Here is a 22,603-nt window from a genome sequence, read left to right on the forward strand (position 1 = left end):
AGGGAGAGGGAAACCACAGGTATGGAAGGGCAAGGTGTGAAAATGACAGATCAAAGCAGATAAGTGTCAAGGAAATGGTTCATTGTTGGCTGAGAGGAAAATGAGCCATACAAACAGTAAAATTAATCAGGAGGACAGTGAATCTAGTCGGAGAACTTGGGTGGGGAGGGATGGAGAGAGAGGGAAAGCAAGGGTTATTTGAAGTTAGAGAAATCAATATTCATACTGCCATGTTGTAAACGGCCCAAGCGAAGTATGAGGTCATGTTCCTCCAAATTGCGTTTGGCCTCACTACAAGATGGCACCTCAGGTAATTCAGCCGTCCCTCAGCGCTCCTCTGCAGTGGGCCATAGTCTCCCCTGGACTAATTCAGGTCCTCCATTTGTGTAGGAAGAAACTGCAAATGCTGGTTTAATGTATCGTTAGCTTTTAGAAATGTTTGAATGGTGCACTGACTGGCTGACATTTTACAATTTCGTTGTACATGGTTCATGTTACAATGACAATAAAGAAACTATTCTATTCTATTCTTTAAACTGAAGATAGACACGAAAAGTAACTCAGCGGGACAGGCAGCATCTCTGGAGAGAAGGAATGGGTGACGTTTTGGGTCTCGACCTGAAACGTCACCCATTCCTTCTGAAGTCTGAAGAAGGGTCTTGACTTGTGTCTATATTCAGTTCCTCCATTAGACGGAATTGAAGGAGATATGAAAGTCAGACGGGATGTGAGTTGGATGATCAGCCATGATCATATTGAATGGCGGTGCAGGCTCGAGGGGCCGAATGGCCTACTCCTGCACCTATTTTCTATGTTTTCTATGTTCTTCCCTCACCTTCCCTGCAGTGTAACATCCTTCATCATGAGGTCTACTCACTATCAGACTATGTTCCCACCATTTCAGATCTTCGTTGCTACATTCTAAACAACTTTATAAGAAATAGCTTCCAGCTCAAAAAATAACCGAGGGTCAGATTTAAACCAAAATCAAATGGCTGAAACTTTAGTGCAGTGACAATATAAACTACACATAGTACCTCTGCATGAAATAGGATCTCAATTACTCTAAACAGGACCGACTGTAACTGACTGTAATATACTGTACGACCTTCCCGACAGGAATAAACAAAGTCCAATAGAAAACCACTGATCGCCCTTGACTATCTTCACTTCAACAGTATTCCGTACATCAGAGCCGACAAAGTCCAAAACCCTTGGACAATCAAACTCACTGGAACAAATACCAGCACAAGTCTGTAATTGTCCAGTGTTAAGTCAATTGATTTAAAATATGCTTGTTCCTCTTTGGTGATCAGTTGGAACATTAGCTCACCATATTAAGCTTCCTTCAAATATAAATGGCCAAATTCTCTTGCCTGTGGCCCACAAAACTATGGTATTCTGATTGAAAACCAATCTGTTGGATGTGAGAATGAAATAGCAGCCAAGGTTTGATGTGGTGTGTGGTCCTGACTAACACTTGCATTACCAAGTGAAAGAAGCATCTGTCATAGTTTTTCTCTGCAACGTCAGAGGCTGAGGGAAGACTTGAGAGAAACATATTAAACGCTGAGAGGCTTAGATAGGGTAGACAGTCAGAACCTTTCTCCCAGGGTGGAAATGTCCACCACTAGGGGGCATAGCTATAAGGTGAGAGGAGGGAAGCGTAATGGAGATGTGCGGGGCAAGCTTTTAACAGAGGATGGTGGGGGCCAGGAACGCATTGCCAGTGGTGGTGGTTGAGGCAGATACAATAGTGGCGTTTAAGAGGGTTTTACATCGGCACATGGAATTGCAGGGAATAGAGGGATCTGGATCATGTACAGGCAGATGAGATCAGTTTAACTCGGCATCATGTACAGCACGAACATTGTGGACTAAAGGGCCTGTACTGTTCTATGATTAAAGGAAGCAATCAGACCTCACAGCGTCTGTTCGTTACTGTGTGACTCCCACTGTGTGTAGCAATGTTTATACCACTCGAAAGTCCTCTTACTTTCTTGCTCTGAACAACTTCATTTTGTTTGAAGAACAGATGTTAGCCATTCTGTGTGCTGAATAATCACTTCTATTCAGCAGCTGACGTCTTCCTTGTAAATGTAGAGCCACATCGCTCTTCAACCTAAACTGCTGACTATTAAAAGAAGATCGACTCAAATTGCTGGAGTAACTATGTGGGACAGGCAGCATCTCTAGATAGAAGGAATGGGTGATGTTTCGGGTCGAGACGAGGTCTAAAGATGGTTCTTGAAACGAATCGTCAACCCATTCCTTCTCTCCAGAGATGCTGCCTGTCCCGCTGAGTTACTCCAGCGTTTTATGTCTATCTTCGGTTTAAACCTGCATCTGCAGTTCCTTCCTACGACTTTTAAAATAAATTGTCTTTCATATTTCAGGGGTATCAGCAAAGCTCATTAGAAAAGTAATATAGAATCTAGTCAAATATGATTTGTGGTTCTATCAAAGCAGTACAATGAATTGGTTCATTACATTTGCCCGGTCACTTCTTGTTTCTAACTATTGAAGGAACTTTTGGATTCCATTTTTGATAAACAAATGCTTTTGCTCACGTTTTACATTTATACTGAAACGTACCACGATTCAAGATGTGTCAAAGTACCCTATACGTTGCTTGCTATTATGAAGACAGTGACATATCTCAGTTGGGGCAAAGGCTAACCCCTTTTCGCCTAGCCCACAGCTAACCATGGCCGGTTTCCTTTAGTGTATTTGGGTACTTGGAACTGAATTAAAAGAACTCTCAGATACAGGAGTCAACTAACAAGCTACTTTATTGCAGGACGCCACCTTGAGTCTCCCCTAGCGCATGCGTCCCTTCGTACAAGACATAACATATGCTAATTGTATTACATACATCACACTGCTCCCCCTTTAGCTTGGAGGCAGGTAACACCATTTACATTATATACATTACAATCGTTACTTTTTTGCATACAGTATCTCTCATTCATTTGTTCTATATCACTCTACATCACCGTCCGTATCTCTCGTTTCCCTTTCCCATGACTCTCAGTCTGAAGAAGGGTCTCGACCCGAAACATCACCCATTCCTTCTCTCCAGAGATGCTGCCTGTCCCACTAAGTTACCCTAGCATTTTGTGTCTACCTTCAATGTAAACCAGCATCTGCAGTTCCTTCCTGCACGTGCCATCTTGTAAGCTATGTAAACAAAGTCCTAACTGTCTTCACACATAGACAAAATAATCCATGGCACAATTTTGATGATTAGCAGATAAATTCTCACTAGTAACCCAACCAAATGCATCCCTTAATCTATCACACTTAAAAGTGAATGATTCAGTTACTATCGCCACCTTGTTGTGGGGCTTTCCTGTGCACAAATTGGTTACTGTATTTCCTACAATAATGAATACACTTCATTGATTCTTGAGAACTTTTGGATGTCCTGAAGTAATGAAAGAAGACACTATCTATCCGATTGTCCACTTTCACCTTTTGGTACTCTCTCAGCTGAAGATGACGCATGGCTCAGGCAGCTCAGCTGAACAAAGAGGCAAACTGAATAGCTGTATACCCCTCTCTAGAAAAATAATTATGATTAAATGCACCAAGTGGGTTTAACAGAGATTGAAGTCTTAACAACAGTTGGCAGCATTTCTGGTCGCATGGAAAAGTAGTTTTGGAGGAAACAGTAGATTGGAGGGATGGATTTAAAAGAGGGAATAGTGACTGGGAAATATGTAGAAATATTTACTGTAGAGAAGTTTCAGCAAGTTATAATATGAGAACTGGCTCACCAGTCACAGTCGAGTCGTTGTTTTCTCGTTTTGTGGCAGAAATGTTGGAGGATACAAGAGGTGGAGGTGGGAAACGATGGCTGACGGATCCACTACATGCCTCATCTTCCCATCTCCACCTCTTTCTGCTTTCCGCAGAGACCGTTCCCTCCGCAACTCCCTGGTCAACTCGTCACTTCCCACCCGAACCACCCCCTCCCCAGGCAGCACCTGTCCCTTTACCTCCCCCCTCGACTCCATCCAAGGACCCCAATAGTTTTTCCAGGTGAGGCAGAAGTTCACTTGCACCTCCTCCAACCTCATCTACTGTATCCGCTGTTCCAGGTGTCAACTTCTCTACATCAGCTAGACCAAGTGCAGGCTCGGCGATCGTTTCACGGATAACCTCCGCTCAGTCCACCTTAACCTACCTGATCACCCGGTTGATCAGCACTTCAACTCCCCCTCCCATTCCCAATCTGACCTTTCTGTCCTGGGCCTCCTCCATTGTCAAAGTGAGGCCCAGCGCAAATTGGACGAGCAGCACCTCATATTTCGCTTGCGTAACTTACACCAGCGGTATGAACATTGACTTCTCCAACTTCAAGTAGCCCTTGCTTTCCCTCTCTCTCCATCCCTTCCCCATTCCCAGTTCTCCCATCAGTCTTACTGTGTCCGACTACATTCTATCTCTGTCCCGCCCACTCCCCTGACATCAGTCTGAAGAAGGGTCTCGACCCGAAACGTCACACAGTCCTTCTCTCCAGAGATGATGCCTGTCCCGCTGGGTTACTCCAGCTTTTAGTGTCTATCTTCGGCTTAAACCAGCATCTGCAGTTCCTTCCTGCACACTAAATCTTGGCCAGTTTATGATCAGGATAATAAATATAACCTTTGATCACATTGCACTGTTGCCAAGGTTCTCCTGTATGTAACACTTTAGTCTGTTTCTAATTGACTTGAGCACATTATAAATGTTCAATATGGTTATTTTAAATGTTTTACAGTCCAATAAAGTGATTTAATTTTGTTTTGTTAACCTCCATTTCATTATATTGCCTGAGGATAGAACTACATGGTTGATTCAGGAAGACAAGAGGTGGACTCATGTTCAAAGCCAGGCGGCCTGATAGTTCATACAGTACTGATTTGACTAAAATATATGAGACTGACAAGTATTGAGCAGTTGGATGCTAAGTAACGGGTTTTCTTGGACGAAGATCTCGGAACTCAGCACAGTGGCACAGCGGTAGTTGCCTTACAGTGCCAGGGTTCGATCCTGACTACGGTTGCTGTCTGTACAGAGTTTGTACATTCTCCCCGTGACCTGCGTGGGTTTTCCCTGGAAGCTCCGGTTTCCTCCCACACTCCAAAGATGGACAGGTTTGTAGGCTAGGTTAAATTGTAAATTGTCCCCAATGTTTGTAGGATAGTGTTAGTGTGCGGAGGTCGTAGGTCGGTGCGGACTCGCTGGGGCGAAGGGCCTGTTTCCCGACAGTATCACGAAACAAAAAAAAATGAAGTGCTACCATATTAGGATAAGGTTCAGCCATTTAAGTCTAAGAGAAAGAGAATATTTCCACATCCAAGGTTGTAAATCTTTGGAATTATCTTTTCTATGTGGTGGTCAACATTGAGTAAATGAATACAGTTAAACCAAATTTCTGTAGAATTCACACTCTAAGGGAAGCCAAGAATATGTTGATCAGACAGAATGGAATAGGGATAAACGTTTATTGAATGGTGGTGCAGGCTCATGTGATCATATGGACTACACCTGATGCGGTCTCATTTATTCTTCTGATACTGCCACAAGTCACAGCCACAAACCTCTCACCACCTGCTTACACTCCCTGCTACCTGTAACATTAAAAGAAAATCAGAAGGTGTTCGAACTCTTGTTTTATTTCTTCAAGCTTATCAAGAACGTTCAGTTCTACCTTTCTACAATGGATTACCTCAGTGCTTCATTCCCTTTTCTGTCTTTGGTGACATTAAGATGGATTTTAGACAGGTACATGGATGTGAGGGAATGTCGGGATATGGATTATGTATAGGCACAGAAGGTTAGTTTAACCTGGATAGAGTGGACGTGGAGAGGATGTTTCCACTAGTGGGAAAGCCGAGAACCAGAGTTCATAACCTCTGAATTAAAGGATGTCCCTTTAGGAAGGAGATGAGGAGGAATTTATTTTGTCAGATGGTGGTGAATCTGGGGAACTCATTACCACAGAAGGAGGCCAAGTCTATGGATATTTTTGAGGCAGACATAGATAGATTCTTGATTAGTACAGGTATCAGGGGTTGTGAGGAGAAGGCGGGAGAATTGGGGTTGGGAGGGAGAGATAGATCAAGCAAGATTGAGTGGCAGAGTAGACTTGATGGGCTGAGTGGCCTAAAGCCGCTCCTATCACTAATGAACATGTACCTGGCATCATGTTAACAGTGACTGTGTGGGCCAAAGAGCCTTTTCCTGTGCAGTACTGTTCAATGTTCTATGTTCTATGTTGAAGGGGAGGGACCTACCAGTGAAAAAAAACAAGGCAAGCCCATCGCTCTACATGAAAACTATTGCAAACACAGCTGCCATACAAGTTGCAAAAAGATTTTGTTAATGTTGCATTGCCAACTATGTTTGATGTCAACAACCGCCAAATCAAAATAAGCCTTGTTACAGTCTTATAGTTTGGTCTGAGTGGGGCCAGTTTGCTGCTTTGATACATGGACCTCTCCCACAAACCACAATTATTAGGAAACAATTTTCTGTTCAAAATGTAAGTTAGATCATTTGATGGCACCATGGGGTCGAGGAAAGAGCATTCACATCGTGGCCTTGTTTCTGCCAATCTTTCCACCACCACGCACAAGAAGCACAAGACAGACACCATTGTATGCAGATGCTGAGAAGTGTGTTCGGCTCTGGCTGAGCAACTTCTAATCTTGTGTGTGGACTTGATAAGGAGAAGATGGTACCATGGGATGGGAGAGTGGCCACTTACAGGGTGTAATCAAAATTCCCTGCCTCCATTATTTTAGCAAGAGCATTATTCCAATTAAAAGATTGAACCTTGTGCAATAGCAGGGGCTTTGAATAATCACATAACATCGATGCCAGCTATCTTCCGGGAACCAGCTGCAAAGATTCAAAGTCAGTTTCTCAAGTTGGTATGCTAAACGGCCCATATTATGGGCGATGGCGGCCGTAAGTGACAGATGCCCGATGTCGCCTGACAACCGTCAAGTAGTACGACAGGAAGTGACACAGCTGCGTCCAGGTACATCACCAATTTCCACGCGTCACCATGGGACAGGGCGCGTGTCACCGTGCGTCACCATAGGACAGCATGCGACAGCATACGGCAGCATAGGACAGCGCCTGTGATGTCAAAGCCGTCAAGCGGCATCAATGTACGTCCACCCACGACAAGATATACGGCAAGATACGACAGGTTGCGTCATCTGGGGAGCGTGACGTCATTTGATTACCCAGCTCCCCTATAAAAGGGGACGCGCTGCGACACATCTGGACGCACGACGACGTGCGGGTGATGCACGGTGACGCAAAATAAATTAGCATAGGCAATGACCGTGCGTCACCATGCGTCACCCGTACGTCACCGTGCGAAAGGGCGCACGACATGATAAGACACGCAGATGTCGCGTGAGGATTTTGAACATTCCAAAATCCTGGGGCGGCAAGGAGACACCGCACGCTACCGCATGTCGCTACATGCGTCACCACGCGTCACGACCGCGTCACAACCCGACCACGACGCGACAACCTCTTTTTAGGCCGTCACCTGAAATGTCACCCAAGTGGGACAGGCCCTTAACACAGGCCCTTAAGTGGGCAATACAGGGTGCTAGCAGATGACCAGGCCTTATCTGCCCAGTGAAAGGCAATTCTCTTACTGGAGGCAAGCTGCTGTTCCACCCTCATATGAACCCTATTACTGCAGAAGAGTGGTGCGAAACCCTGTGTTAAAAAGGATCAGTCCTTCACAATTATGTCTGTCATTGACAACATTCTAGAGCATCAGAGTCCTATAAAATCCCTGCAGTCCTAATTCAGATCATGCATTACAGTAACAGTGAAATGTGAATCAGCATTATTGCTGGTCAGTGAAAATTGCTCTGTTAGTGCTCAAACAAAGGGTATACATGTCCGTCTTGTTCTATCTGTCATGTTTTTGTCAGTGTGTAGCAGTGCTGAGGATGTCACTAATCCCATCTCTTCATCAAAGAACAAAATGCTAGCACTTTGTCATCCATTGAGAATTGTAGTAAATGTCCAAATTTCAACAAATAGCATTATTTTTTTTTAAAGCATCAATTACCAAGCGTACAGAACATGTATAAGAACATTATGTCCCTAACCAGGAGAAAGTTAAACCTAATGCCTTTCAGTTTGTCCTACAATGCCAACATTTTCAGATCCCCCTTCCCACCACCCCCACATTTATAAAAACATTATATGAAAGTTTACTTTAAACTGCTCCGCAGTTCTTCCTTACTGACAATCAACATTTTGTAACATCTGTTGAGGGCAAGGAGAAAAGCCAGGCTTATTATGTGCCTGCAAGCCATCTGCTGTATGCTTGGGCCTTCTCATACAAGATCAGCTGAATTTTTAATGAACCCAGGCTGGTTGGAAACAGCTTGTAGATACAATGGCAGGAGAGGCTGTACAGCTGCAGTAGCTGCCGAATACAGTGTCACTGTTAACTTGAATGTATAAGTGGGCTGTTGGAACACCATGCGGGTTGATTCATACGAACTTCCAGTGACACAGTAATTCAACTCAATCACGCATTTACACCCACTCGCATGTACACATGCACTTTTCCATGCATGCACACACGCGCATGCACTCACGGGCACTCATGCATATACAATTCCCATGCACACTCAATCATGCACACGCACTCACCCTGACACGTGCACATGCACCCCTCACAATGAAGCAACATCTCCGACGTGTATGCACACACTCATACACACAGACCGAACCATCCTTGCTTGCACACACTCTTTTCCATACACATAAACACTCCATACATCAGTGTGCACGCTCATATATTAATGCATCAATAATTACATATTACATATTACTGCAAATTACATGGGATGTTCTTTCCGGGCAACATTAGTGAAATTAATGTATTACTGTTGTAACTTCGCTTCAATTGCTCTTGGCATTCTGGCAACAAGGATTGCCTCATAACTCAAATATCACGAGCTATACATAGTTTTATTTTTAATTTCTGCTAAATGTACACTGCACCAGGTGATAATCCTTCTCCATAATTCGAAGATTTCGAAGTAAAGTCAAAGTTTATCCAGTTTATTTTCTGTCAGTCCCCTTTCTCGTCTGAGTGTGACCAGATAGTTTTGCTGAAACTGCATCAGACGGAACAGCTCATTTCAAACAACGGGTCAAGGTAGCTACCGGATTAATAACGTCCTGTGGTAGATTATTTTGCCACCTATGCCTGCAGCTCCTCATGAAATTTAGAGGAAGGGAATTAACCAAGCCAGTGTTCTGGTCTACTTTATAACCCAAGATTCAAATGAATGTAATAAATAAGCTGAGACACAAGTGGAGAATAATGTAGCTCCTTCCAAGGAGTGTGATGTGTTTCACTTATTTTTCTTGTTATTAAAGTTTTAGTTTGATTGTGCCAGCTTCACATTGGGTACATTCTTTGATCTGAAACGAGTGGTTATCTGTTGTTGTCATTGGAACATGTTGCAAACAGCTGGGCTCATCTCAGCTGGATGGCCTGCAACCACACTGGCGGCTCCCTGGTCAAAATAAGTACCGCTTTCCCTCTGATTCCAACCTGTATTCCAACAAGTGGATTGTCACCCAAGCGTACTAATTATACCACCTTTTACTGGGTGATCTCGTATATTTAGTAAAACCTTCTGTCCTCAAATCTATTGATGAAACCCCGTTTATGAATAACATGTGCCATATGTTCCTGACATACGTCCTATTATTAACTTCATTAATGTTACTTCGGCCTTTGAGAGCCCAACTCGCAGTGGCTATCAAGGAGAATCTCGTTAACCCATCAACGCCCGGATTAATAAAGACTTTCTATATTTAACAAAACAGTAGAAGAGGGGAGATGTGATGGAACTTTGTTTCCACTAAAAATGTGCTCACTTGAATTGAAGAAGTGAGGTACTCCTCTCCCCTATTAGATATCATTTGTTGTTATTTATAGCTTTCATTCTGCCGTTATTACAGCCCCCCCGTTGTGACCCCACCCGTGGGAGATTGATTTGACTCTTTCTTACCCCAGACACTTCCAGAGGGGAGAGAGAGAGAGGGGGAGGGGGAGGAGGGGGGGAGGGGGGGGGGGGGGGGGGGGGGGGGGGGGGGGGGGAGGTAGTACTAACTACAGCAGATGGTCAGTTAAATCTACAGCAACCTGCGAGGTAATCGTGGTCTACAACATTCTCGGCTTTCTCCAAGATTTACAAAAAAAAGATGAAAAGTCATCTTACTTGTTCAGGCTCCGCCGGGCTCTGATGCTGGCCACGATGATGCTTTCTGGCCGAGGAGTCGCCACCGCCTTGAACGTCCCCCTCCAGAACTTTTCGAAGAGCTGCTTCTCGCCCTGCTGCACGCTGATCATGGTGAAGACTGTAGAGGCAGGCGGCGGGCGGGGTGGGTGGACAGGCAGCGGGGAGGCAGAGACTGGAGCTGGTGTGCGGCGCTCCGTCTTCAACACGCTCAAAGCCAAGCAAGCATCCACACACACTCACACACACACACTGCCGGGCAGCAGAGCTGGGAGCGGGAGCTGTCCAGCTACTGAAACGCTCCACCTCCTCCTACAGCTTCCCTTGCACAAAGAGTGTCCCCACTCTCTCCCTCTGTCTCTGTCTCTCTCTGTCTCTCTTGCGATACGGATCAGCCAGCCAGATGCGACGCGGATTTCCAGCAGTTCATCAAAAGGACCGGATCAGTTTATAACCAGAGGGACTGGCGAATGGGCAGGCAACGACAGGAGAGCTGTTGCCAAATAGTCTGGCGTTTATTAGTTACAACAAAGGACGAGCTGCCAGGAGAAGACAGCGAGATTGTGGAGAACACAAAAGCGGCAGCAGTGTGCGTACAGCAGCGAGGCAGTTCCCTTGTTTTTGTCTCATTTACTTGTGACGTTGGAGCTGGCTTGGTCAGCTGAGTGCAACATATCTTCCCCCTTCTCTCCCCCGCCCTCTCTTCCTCTCTCCCCCGCCCTCCCTCTCCCTCCCTCCCTCTCCTCTCCCTCCCTCCCTCTCCTCTCCCTCCCTCTCCTCTCCTCTCCCTCTCCTCTCCCTCTCCTCTCCTCTCCTCTCCTCTCCTCTCCCTCTCACTCCCTCCTTCTCTCCCTATATGTCCCTACTTCTCTCCCTCCATCTCTCTCCCCCCCCTCCCCTCCTCCCCTCCCTCTCTCACTCCCTCCCTCTCCTCTCCCCCTCTCCTCTCCTCTCCCTCCCTCCCTCCTTCTCTCCCTATATGTCCCTACTTCTCTCCCTCCATCTCTGTCCCTCCACCCCTCTCTCCCTCACTGTCCCTCCCTCCCCACCCTCTCATCCTCCCTCCCTCTCACTCTCTGCCGTGCCGTTTGACAAAGCCTGCTGCCTGTACATCGGCATAACAAAGGGCTGCAGGTTTGCCGAGCACCGGCCTTGCGTGTGCCCGATAGACACAGTGCTGGCCAGCTGTATTTGCCAACAGCCGGCCAAGTGGCGAGTCACAGGGAACAAGCGCTGCGCTCTAAACCCTTGGTCGAGTGGCATTAGATGACATTGCCAATGTTGCTGCACTCGCCGGCGCTCTCTGTCTAAACCCTGCGATTAGTTCTCTGCATTCAAACGGAGTTTGTTTTTACGTTTCCGCTGGCGTTATGTCCCGTTATTAAACCGTTGTGATCATCTTGCAGTTTGTGCTGGGAGTCCCCATCAACAATAACATGTGGTTTGCATCGTGGGTTACTCAAGGCCCAGGAGCAGAGTGTAGCGGAGGCTGCCCTCAGGTATGGTGCAGAGTGCACGGTGGAATAGAGGCGACAGACTCAAAGCAGGAGGCAATTTGTCAGTAACTTCAATCATATGTTACCTGATGATTTAGAAATTCTGCTGGTGCAGCATCAGGCTAACTACATTTCCTTTAACAGCATCTGCTTTGATCTGTCGTTTTCACACCTCACCCTTCCATATCTCTAGACCCTCTCCCCTGACTCAAGGGTGTCGACCCGAAACGTCACCTGTTCCTTCTCTCCAGAGATGCTGCCTGTCCCGCCGAGTTACTCCAGCATGTTGTGTTTAGCATTCAGGCTAACTCGCACCCTGGTCCCCGTGCCTTATATAATAAACCGGGCCCCTAGTTCCCGCGCTCCCTCTAAAAACCAGCCCCCCTTTAAATTCACCGGGACACACTCTGCAACACTCCCTTGAAACGCACATCATGCTGTTTCCTGCTGTAGTTTTAAACCTATTGGGTTTACTAGGAAATGTGTAATTTCGCTGTAAAACATCGGAAAAAATCGGAACTAAAAGAGTGTTGGAGCATTAATTAGAATAAAACGCGATAGTCTAGGAAAGTATTGTCAAGTGTGGTAGCTTAATGCAATCTAGCTGCACTAGGAGCTGAATCTTCGGAATCACCGCCCGAAGAGTCGATCTTTGCCGGCATTTAAAACAGGAGTACCGTTTTGAAAGATTGGGACTTTGGAGACCTGGCACAGGATAGGAGCTGTGACCCGGGATATGTCAACCGTGATCACATTAAATGCTGAAGCAGGTCCAAATGGCCAGGTAGCCCATTGTTCCCAATGTTGGGGGAGTCCAGAACCAGGGGTCACAGTCTAAGAATAATGCCCCTGTCCCATTTAGGAAACCTGAACGGAAACCTCTGGAGACTTTGCGCCCCACCCAAGGTTTCCGTGCGGTTCCCGAAGGTTGCAGGTAGTTGCCGGAGGTTGCAGGTAGTGGAAGCAGGTTGGGAGACTGACAAAAATCTCCAGGAACCGCACGGAAACCTTGGGTGGGGCGCAAAGTCTCCAGAGGTTTCCGTTCAGGTTTCCTAAGTGGGACAGGGGCATAAGGGGTAGGCCATTTAGGACAGTGATGAGGGAAAACCGTTTCACCCAGAGAGTTGTGAATCTGTGGAATTCTCTGCCACAGAAGGCAGTGGAGGCCAATTCACTGGATGTTTTCAAGGGAGAGTAATGGGCCTGTCCCACTTAGGTGACTTTTTAGGTGAGAGCAGGAGACTCTGCATTCGCCACATGGTCGCCACATGTTCGCTGGTGGTCTCTGGTGAGTCTCCTTCATGGTCGCTAGGAGTTCCCGCATTCTGGGAACTAGTCGCGGCCTCAGTGTGGTCGCAGCATATTTTTCAACATGTTGAAAATTGGTCGCCATGGAGACAATCAATAATCCTGTAGTCGTAGGTGCAGTTGTACTGGGGTCGCCATGTAGTTATGTGTAGTTGAGGTAGTCGTAGGTAGTTTTAGTTAATCGCCTTTGCTGACCAGGCATTTTCACTGGCCCATTGGGGAAAAAAACGTAAGCAGGAGTTTTCAGAACCAAGGATAGCCGACCAGTAATGTTAAATGTCTGCTCAACTTCACAGCTGTGTATCTCTGGCTTATTAAAAGTTGCCTGGCTTATTATGTTGGCTCCACCCCTTCTCCCTTCCTTTCTCCCCCCCCCCTTTCTTCCCCCCCCCCTTTCTCCCCCCTTTCTCCCCCCTTTCTCCCCCCCTTTCTCCCCCCCTTTCTCCCCCCCTTTCTCCCCCCCTTTCTCCCCCCATTTCTCCCCCCCTTTCTCCCCCCCTTTCCTCATCCGCCCACACTTCTCCCCCCCCCACTTCTCCCCCCCCCCACTTCTCCCCCCCCACTTCTCCTCCCCCCCCACTTCTCCCCCCCCCCCCACTTATCCCCCCCCCCCACTTCTCCCCCCCCCCACTTCTCCCCCCCCCCCCACTTCTCCCCCCCTCACTTCTCCCCCCCCCCACTTCTCCCCCCCCCCCCCCCTGTCTCCCCCCCACTTCTCTCCCCCTCCCCCCCACTGCTCCCCCCCCCCACTTCTCCCCCCCACTTCTTCCCCCCCCAGCTTCGCCCCCCACTTCTCCCCCCCCCCCTTCCCCCCCCACTTCTCCCCCCCCCCCACTTCTCCCCCCCCCCTTCTCCCCCCCGCTTCTCCCCCCCCCACTTCTCTTTCTCCCCCCCCACTTCTCCCCCCCCCCCACTTCTCCCCCCCCCCACTTCTCCCCCCCCCACTTCTTCCCCCCCACTTCTCCCCCTCCCCACTTCTTCCCCCTCCCCACTTCTTCCCCCTCCCCACTTCTTCCCCCCTCCCCACTTCTCCCCCCCTCCCCACTTCTCCCCCCCCACTTCTTCCCCCCCCCCACTTCTCCCCCCCACCCACTTCTCCCCCCCCCCACTTCTCCCCACCCACTTCTCTCCCCCACCCACTTCTCCCCCCCCCACTTCTCCCCCCCCCACTTCTCCCCCCCCACTTCTCCCCCCACCACTTCTCCCCCCCCCCACTTCTCCCCCCCACACTTCTCCCCCACTTCTTTGCCCCCCCTTCACCCCCCTTCTCCCCCCCCTCCCCCCCTTCTACCCCCCCCCCCCTTCCCCCCTCTTCTCCCCCCCCCCCTTCTCTCCCCCCTACTAGCAGGAACAGGGTACTGATTTTAGATGATCAGTCATGATCATATTGAATGGCGGTGCTGGCTCGGAGGGCCGAACGGCCTACTCCTGCACCTATTTTTCTATGTCTTTCTATGGTTTTTTTTCTATTGCTTCTCTGTTCTTGTATTTTTTTTGTACGATAGGTGAGTATGATAGAAATCAAAAAAATGATAGGATAAGATGCTGGAAGTGCCCAGTAAGTCTGGCAGAAACAGAAGCTGAAACCTCTCTAGTGTGCATAATGGGTTCCATCATGCCAGGTAAATATGAGGGCTCCGTGCCACTCTGCTCACATCCTTCAAGCAATGCCCAAAGCAGTCGATCTGGTTGGTTTATTTCATTGCTGCTGTCTGTAAATAATAAAGCATAGATTCATAGAGTGATACAGCCTGGAAACAGGCCCTTCGGCCCAACTTGCCCACACCGGCCAACATGCCCCGGCTACACTGGACCCACCTGCCTGCGCTTGTCCCATATTCCCCAACTTGCCCACACCGGCCAACATGCCCCGGCTACACTGGTCCCACCTGCCTGCGCTTGTCCCATATTCCTCTAAACCTGTCCTACCCATGTACCTGTCTAACAATTACTTAAACGTTGTGATCAACGACCTCCTCTGGCAGCTTGTTCCATACACCCACCACCCTTTGTGTGAAAAAGTTACCCCTCAGATTCCTGTTAAATCTTTTCCCCTTCACCTTAAACCTATGCCTCTGGTCCTCGATTTGCCTACTCTAGGCAAGAGACTCTGTGCATCTACCCGATCTATTCCTCTCAGGATTTTATTCACAACAATTTCCAACCTGACAACTGTGATGTCCTTTCAAAACCACTTCACTGTTGATAGATGTTTCTGCATGTCGTGAGGTTGTGAAAGAGGTAAAATAAATGGATGTCTTTGTATAACAAGCTCACTACCAAGCGGCTCTGTACTCCCACACACACCTTTAGAAGAAGTGACACCGTTTTTTTTCTTGCAAGACCAGCCATTCTCATAACAAGATCTCAGTCAGGCTTTGTATTTCTATAGAAGGAAGAAGCAGCTTTGTCAATCTCGTGGGCAAGCAGCAGGGGTGGATTATACTGCAGGTGACAAGATTGCTGGCCAATTCCAGGGCAATGTGTCTACTTTATGTTTGCTCTTTATGTTGTAGAATATTTGCTTATTTGAGCAGGAGAGCAGAGAGCAGGGTTTCAGCTTGCGCCGATATATTTATTTCATTTGCCATGGTGTGGGCTAATAGCCTCTGTCGTGTTTCCTGCTATTGTATATCTGTTAGCAGCAACCAAGTGTTGAATCTGTGTAAATCCTATAGAAATATATACAATTCTTAAGGGATTGGACAGGCTAGATGCAGGAAAGATTTTCCTGATTGGATTGGACAGGCTAAACGCAGGAAAAAGTCTGAAGAAGGGACTCGACCTGAAACGTCACCTATTCCTTCTCTCCATTGACGCTGCCTCACCCGCTGAGTTTTTCCAGCACGTCTACCTTCCTGATGCACAGAGTCTCTTGCCCAGAGTAATGCAATCGAAGACAAGAGGACATAGGTTCAAGGAGAAGGGGAAAAGATTTAATAGGAATCAGAGGGGTAACTTTTTCACACAAAGGGTGATGGGTGTCTGGAACAAACTGCCAGAGGAGGCTGGGACTACCCCAACATTTAAGAAACAGTTAGACAGCTATATGGATAGGACAGATTTGGAGTGATATGGACCAAGCGCAGGCAGGTGGGACTAGTGTAGATGTAACATTGTTGGCCGGTGAAGTCAAGTTAGGCTGGGGCCTTTTTTCACACTGTGACTATCACTCTATGACTATGTTGGGGGAGTGCAGAACCATGGGTCACAGTTTAAGAATAAAGGATTTAGGACTGAGATGAGGACATTTTTTTTCACCTAGTGAGTTGTGAATCTGTGGAATTCTCTGCCACAGAAGGCAGTGGAGGCCAATTCACTAGATTTTTTCAAGAGAGAGTTAGATATAGCGCTTAGGGCTGACGGAATCAAGGGATATGGAGAGAAAGCAGGAATGGGCTACTGATTTTGGAATATCAGTCATGATCATATTGAATGGCGGTGGTGGCTCAAAGGGCCAAATGGCCTACTCCTGCACCTATTTTCTGTTTCTATGTGCCTATGTTTCATGTCCTATTACCTCTATGTCCAGAACCATGGACCACCGTCTTAGAATAAAGGGGAGGCCATTTAAGTGTGAGGTGAGAAAAAAAAATTTCACCCAGAGAGTTGTGAATTTGTGGAATTCCCTGCCACAGAGGGCAGTGGAGTCTAAGTCACTGGATGGATTTAAGAGAGAGTTAGAGAGAGCTCTAGGGGGCTAGTGGAGTCAAGGGATATGGGGAGAAGGCAGGCACGGGTTATTGATTGGGGACGATCAGTCATGATCATATTGAATGGCGGTGCTGGCTCGATGGGCCGAATGGCCTCCTCCTGCACCTATTTGCTATGTTTCTACCTGTACACTGCGATTGAGCAGATCATCATTGCAGTGATGAGATACCTTGAGTTGATTTCCTGCCTCTGGAACAATGACCTGTTGTTTAGTGTTAACAGTGGTATCTGGAGCTATTCCTTTCACATCTGACTCATGCAGGTTTGATGTGGAGAGATTTGTTCCCAGCCCAAATTGAAGTTTGTCCATATATACTGTGGGGAAATATTGATGATGAGCTATTGTATAGTTTCAGAGCTCAGACTGGGATCTGTTTAGTTTTACATCTCTCGATAGAAGGAATGGGCGACGTTTCAGGTCAAAACCCTTCTTCAGTAGTTCTATATCTATCTATTTCACCGTCTATATCTCTCGTTTCCCTTTCCCCTGACTCTCAATCTGAAGAAGGGTCTTGACCCAAAACGTCTCACATTCCTTTTCTCCAGAGATGCTACCTGAGTTACTCCAGCATTTTGTGTATACCAGCATCTACAGTTCCTTCCCACACATTTCGTCTGTTTTATTTTGGTCAGTCGCTGCTGAATATTCAGAAATATTTCTTTATATTACAGCTAAAAGTATTTATTGCGTAAGAGAGCATCGTGCTACAGTGGTTAGTGGTGCTGCCTCCCATCTCCAGTGACCTGGGTTCCATCCTGATGTTAGCTGATGCCTGCATGGAATTTACACATTCCACTGTACTCTGCGGGAGAAAAAGTGGGATGAATTTTTCACAGAGCAGTCGACACAGGAACAGACTCTTCAGCACACAATGTCAGTGATGAATAAGATGCCATATTAAACGATTTTCATCCATGCCCGCTTGCTCCGTAAATTCCTACGCTGCAAGTCCACGTGCCTATCCAAAAGCCACTAAAACTCTGCTATTGTGCCATGGGGTCCTTGAACAAGGTGGGCTAGATGGCATGTGTCCATGCTTAATAACTTAAAAACATGTTGAATTTGTGTCTCGTTAACTGAAGTTAATTTTATAATTTGATTAAAAAGTCCAAACAAGGGCAAATGTTTTAGATGGCACTTTTATTCATTTAATGTTGACATCCTAGGTCAAATCTGACATTAACATAGAACATAGAACAGTACAGCACAGGAACAGGCCCTTCGGCCCACTATGTTTGTGCTACAGAGATACATAGACAATGGGTGCAGGAGTAGGCCATTCGGAACTTTGAGCCATTCAATGTGACCATGGCTGATCATCCACAATCAGTACCCCTTTCCTCCCTTCTCTCCATATCCCTTGATTCCGCTAGCCCTGAGCTCTATCTAACTCTCTTTTGAAAACATCCAGTGAATCAGCCTCCACTGCCTTCTGAGGTAGAGAATTCCACCATTTCACAACTCTTTGTGTGAAAGAGCTTTTTCCTCATCTCAGTTCTAAATGGCCTGCCCCTTAAACTGTGGCTCCTGGTTCTGGATTCCCCCAACATCGGGAACAAGTTTCCTGCATCTAGCATGTCTAATTCCTTCATAATTGTATATGTTTCTATCAGATCCCCTCTCATCCTTGTAAATTCCAGTGAATAAAAGTCCAGTCGCTTCATTCTTTCATCATATGACAATCCCATCCATCCCGGGAATTAACCTGATGAACCAACGCTGCACTCCCATGATGCAAACTTAAACTGATCTCATCTGCCTGTACATGATCCATATCCCTCCATTCCTTGCACATCCATGTGCTTATATAAACTTATCTTATACGCCACCACTGTATCTACCTCCAACACTACCCTTGTCAATGCTTCCCAAGCCCCCAACACTCTCTGTGTATAAATGTTGCCCAGCGCATCTCCATTAAAGTTTCAACTACTCACCTTATAGCTATGTCCTCCAGTGTTGGACATATCCACCCGAGGAAAAAATGTTCTGACTGTCTACCCTATCTACGCCTCTCATAATTTTATATACTTCTGAAATGGGTGGATGGATTTTAATTCAAGCAATTGTGAGGTAGAAACATTGAAAATAGGTGCAGGAGGAGGCCATTCGGTCCTTCGAGCCAACACCGCCCTTCATTGTGATCATGGCTGATCATCCTCAATCAATAACCCGTGCCTGCCTTCTCCCCATATCCCTTGATTCCACTAGCCCCTAGAGCCCCATCTAACTCTCTCTTAAATCCATCCAGTGATTTGGCCTCCACTGCCCTCTGTGACAGGGAATTCCACAAATTCACAACTCTCTGGGTGAAAAAGTTGTTTCTCACCTCAGTCATAAATGGCCTCCCCTTTATTCTAAGACAGTGGCCCCTGGTTCTGGACTCGCCCAACATTGGGAAATTTTTCCTGCATCTAGCTTGTCCAGTTTTTTTATATGTTTCGATAAGATCCCCCTCATCCTTCTAAACTCCAGTGAATACAAGCCTAGTCTTTTCAAACTTTCCTCATATGACAGTCCCGCCATCCCAGGGATCAATCTCATGAACCTATGCTGCACGACCAGGTGTTGCACCTTGTGAGGTTGAAGGTAAGGAGAGAGTATCCATTAATGGCAAGGCCCTTAACAGCCGTGACCTGCAGAGGGATCTTGGAGTCCAAGTTCATAGCTCACTGAAGGTGGCTGCACAAGCAGACAGTGTGGTAAAGAAGGCGTATGCATGCCTTCATTGCTATATAACAGTCAGGAGGTCATGATGCAGCTCTATAGGACTTTAGTTAGGCCACATTTGGAGTATTGCGTGCAGTTCTGGTTGCCCCATTACAGGAAGAATGTGGAGGCTTTAGGCAGGGTGCAGAGGAGGTTTACCAGATGCTGCCTGGGTTAGAGGGTTAGAGGGTTTCAGCTACTAGAGGTGTTGGATAGACTTGGATTGTTTCCCTGGAATGTCAGGGGTTGAGGGGAGACTTGATAGAAGTAAATAAAATTATGAGAGGCATGAATAGAATACAGGTCAGAATCTTTTTCCCCACAGTGGAATTGTCTAACATTAGGGGACATAGCTATAAGGTGAGAGAGGAAAAGTATAATGGAGATGTGCAGGGCAGGCTTTTTTCAACCAAGTTGTAGCGGGGGCCTGGAACACATTGCCATGTGTTATGGTGGAGGCAGTACAAAAGTAGTGTGTAAGGGACTTCCGTATAGGCCCTTGGAAAAGCACGGAATAGAGGGATATGGATCATGTACAGGCAAATGAGAAGAATTTAATTTGGCGTCATGTATGGCACATTGTAAGTGGCGGCGCCTAACGGCAGCGGCTCGACTACAGTCATCCATCTTTTTTTTTGTCTTGTTAAATGTATGTCTTGAGCCTAGTTTTTATTATTTTTTTAGCTATGTATATGTGGGGGGTGGAGGGGGAGATATGGGGGAAACCGTTAATCTCTTCCCTGTACGGAAACCCGACTTTTTCCCTGTCGGGTCTCCGGTGTCGTTGGGCCTAACATTGTGGAGCCGGAGGCAGCCTCCGGCCGGGACTAACCTGAGGGCTCCAGTCGCGGAGCCTGCGGACTCGCCATCGCGGAGCTGGCCGACTCCGGAGCGGGGAGAGCTGTGGTGGCGCACGGCCGCGACCCGACTTCGGAGATTCGGAGGCTCCGGCCGCAGGTCTGGTCGACAGTAACATTGGGAGCTCACAGTTCCCTGGTGGGATGCTGCTCCTCGAAGCTCTGCAACGGCAACTTCTGCTGGAATCGCGGGGTTTAAAGGACACGGAGTCGGGGCCTAACATTGCCCTGCGTGGCTTAATAGCCACAGGACTTACCATCGTCTGCCAGGGGCTTTAACATCGGAGCCCCAGTTTGCCTCGATGCTTCAGTTGGACTGCTGGACCGCGGGAGAAGAACAAAGATAAGACTTTGCCTTCCATCACAGTGAGGAGGTGTTGGAGACTCACTGTGATGGATGTTGATGTAAACTGTGTTAAGTGTGGGTCTTGGTTTTTTTTTGTAATGTAAAAACTGTAGAAAATGCAATTTCGTTCATACCAAGTTGTTTGAATGACAATTAAAAAGCATTCTATTCCATTGTGGGTTGAAGGGCCATTTCCTTTGCTGTACTGTTGTTTTAGCTTTTACGTTCTCTATGGTCTATAGGTTTCCCCTCAACCTCTGAAATTCCAGAGAATACAATCCAAGTTTACCCAATCTCCCTTGTAGCATCCAGACAGCATTCTTGTAAACCTACTCTGTAACTTCCACATCCTTCCTGGAATGCGGTAACCAGAACTGCGTGGAATATTCCAAATGTGACCCAACCAAAGTCCTATAGAGTTGCATCAAGACTTCCCGACTCTTGTATTCAATACCTCTGGCAATGAAGGCAATGAAAGCAAGCATACCAATGCCTTCTTTACCACCCTATCTACTTGGGCTGTCACCTTTAGTGAGCTATTATCTTTGTCTCCAAGATTCCTCTGCACAGCATGTCTGAAGAAGGGTCACGACCCAAAACGTAACCTATTCTGTCTCTCCAGAGATGCTGCCTGTCCGCCGTGTTACTCCAGCATTTTGTGTCTATCTTCGGCTTAAACCAGCATCTGTAGTTCCTTCCAACACACTGCTGTTCAGGGTCTTGTGATTAACTGTATGCTCTCTCCCTATATCTATATCCTGCTGTTTAATCTGACAACCTTCCTCACTCCCTGCAACCCCTCCAATTTTGGTGTCATCGGTAAACTTCGGAGGGTCGTTTACATACTGTTGTACAATTATGTCCTGATTATCACTGTCTGTTATCATTGTATGTATGCAAATTGCTGTTAAATTCAAAATTCAAATAAAAAGATTTGAACTGAGATTGGAATGGTGGATGACATTGCAATTAATTGGGCTGCTTTATCTCGGATAGTGTCAAGCTTCTGGAGAGTTGTTGGAAATGTACGCAATCCTCAATTGTGTCTTGCAGATCGATGTAAAGGCGTTAAGATGTCGGAAGGTACGGAACTTATCACGGGATCTCGTCTGATGTGATCCATTTGAGTTTGTGTTCTCACATTCCAACTGACTTTCCCTATCCACTTTTATAAACAATGAACTATGTTGTGAATGCCCAACTGACCTCCAGAACATTGATGGGATGGACTTGGTAATCCCACCCTATCTCAAATATAGATTCCTTCTTGTTGAATTTTTCTTTGGCCAGATGAACAACATGAATGTCACATACCACTTATCCACTTGTGCAGAATGTTATTTAGATCATGCTACATGGTAAAATGCACTGCTGAGGAGTTGTGTCTGGAACAATACCCGTTGGAACTCCTACAGCAATGGCCTAGGATCAGATGATTGGCCTCTGTTTCTAATAATTACATTTATTTGTCATTACATGTGAAATTTTAGAAAACATCATATTTTCTTTGTATATTCCATTCATTTTCACATGTACCTTCCTGTTATTTTTCTTCCTAATGTACCTACCATTCCTTGGAATGATAGCCTGTTGGGAAAAAAAGAAAATTGTTTAATTTTCTATTTGAATTTATTTAAGTGCAAACATTAAAAAATGCAGCTAACGCAAAAAGACTTCCCGACTCTTGTATTCAATACCTCTGGCAATGAAGGCAATGAAAGCAAGCATACCAATGCCTTCTTTACCGCCCTATCTACTTGGGCTGTCACCTTTAGTGAGCTATTATCTTTGTCTCCAAGATTCCTCTGCACAGCATGTCTGAAGAAGGGTCACGACCCAAAACGTAACCTATTCTGTCTCTCCAGAGATGCTGCCTGTCC

The 22,603-nt window shown here is 46.6% G+C and overlaps 1 protein-coding gene across 2 annotated transcripts in view; it reads right to left on the reverse strand.

Annotated features, from left to right (window-relative positions):
* srrm4 (serine/arginine repetitive matrix 4) overlaps positions 1-10,954 on the reverse strand; it is a 433,233-nt gene extending 422,279 nt beyond the window's left edge. Inside the window, exon 1 of one of the 2 annotated variants that reach the window (XM_033043101.1) lies at positions 10,275-10,954. In XM_033043101.1, coding sequence (XP_032898992.1) covers positions 10,275-10,405 — 131 coding nt within the window. In that variant the 5' untranslated portion in view covers positions 10,406-10,954. The remainder of the gene's footprint in view (positions 1-10,274) is intronic. The other variant, XM_033043100.1, reaches the window with a different exon arrangement.
* Positions 10,955-22,603: the final 11,649 nt, after the last annotated feature.

Source organism: Amblyraja radiata, chromosome 25, assembly GCF_010909765.2.
Source record: "Amblyraja radiata isolate CabotCenter1 chromosome 25, sAmbRad1.1.pri, whole genome shotgun sequence".
In the NCBI taxonomy this organism is placed as follows: Eukaryota; Metazoa; Chordata; class Chondrichthyes; order Rajiformes; family Rajidae; genus Amblyraja; species Amblyraja radiata.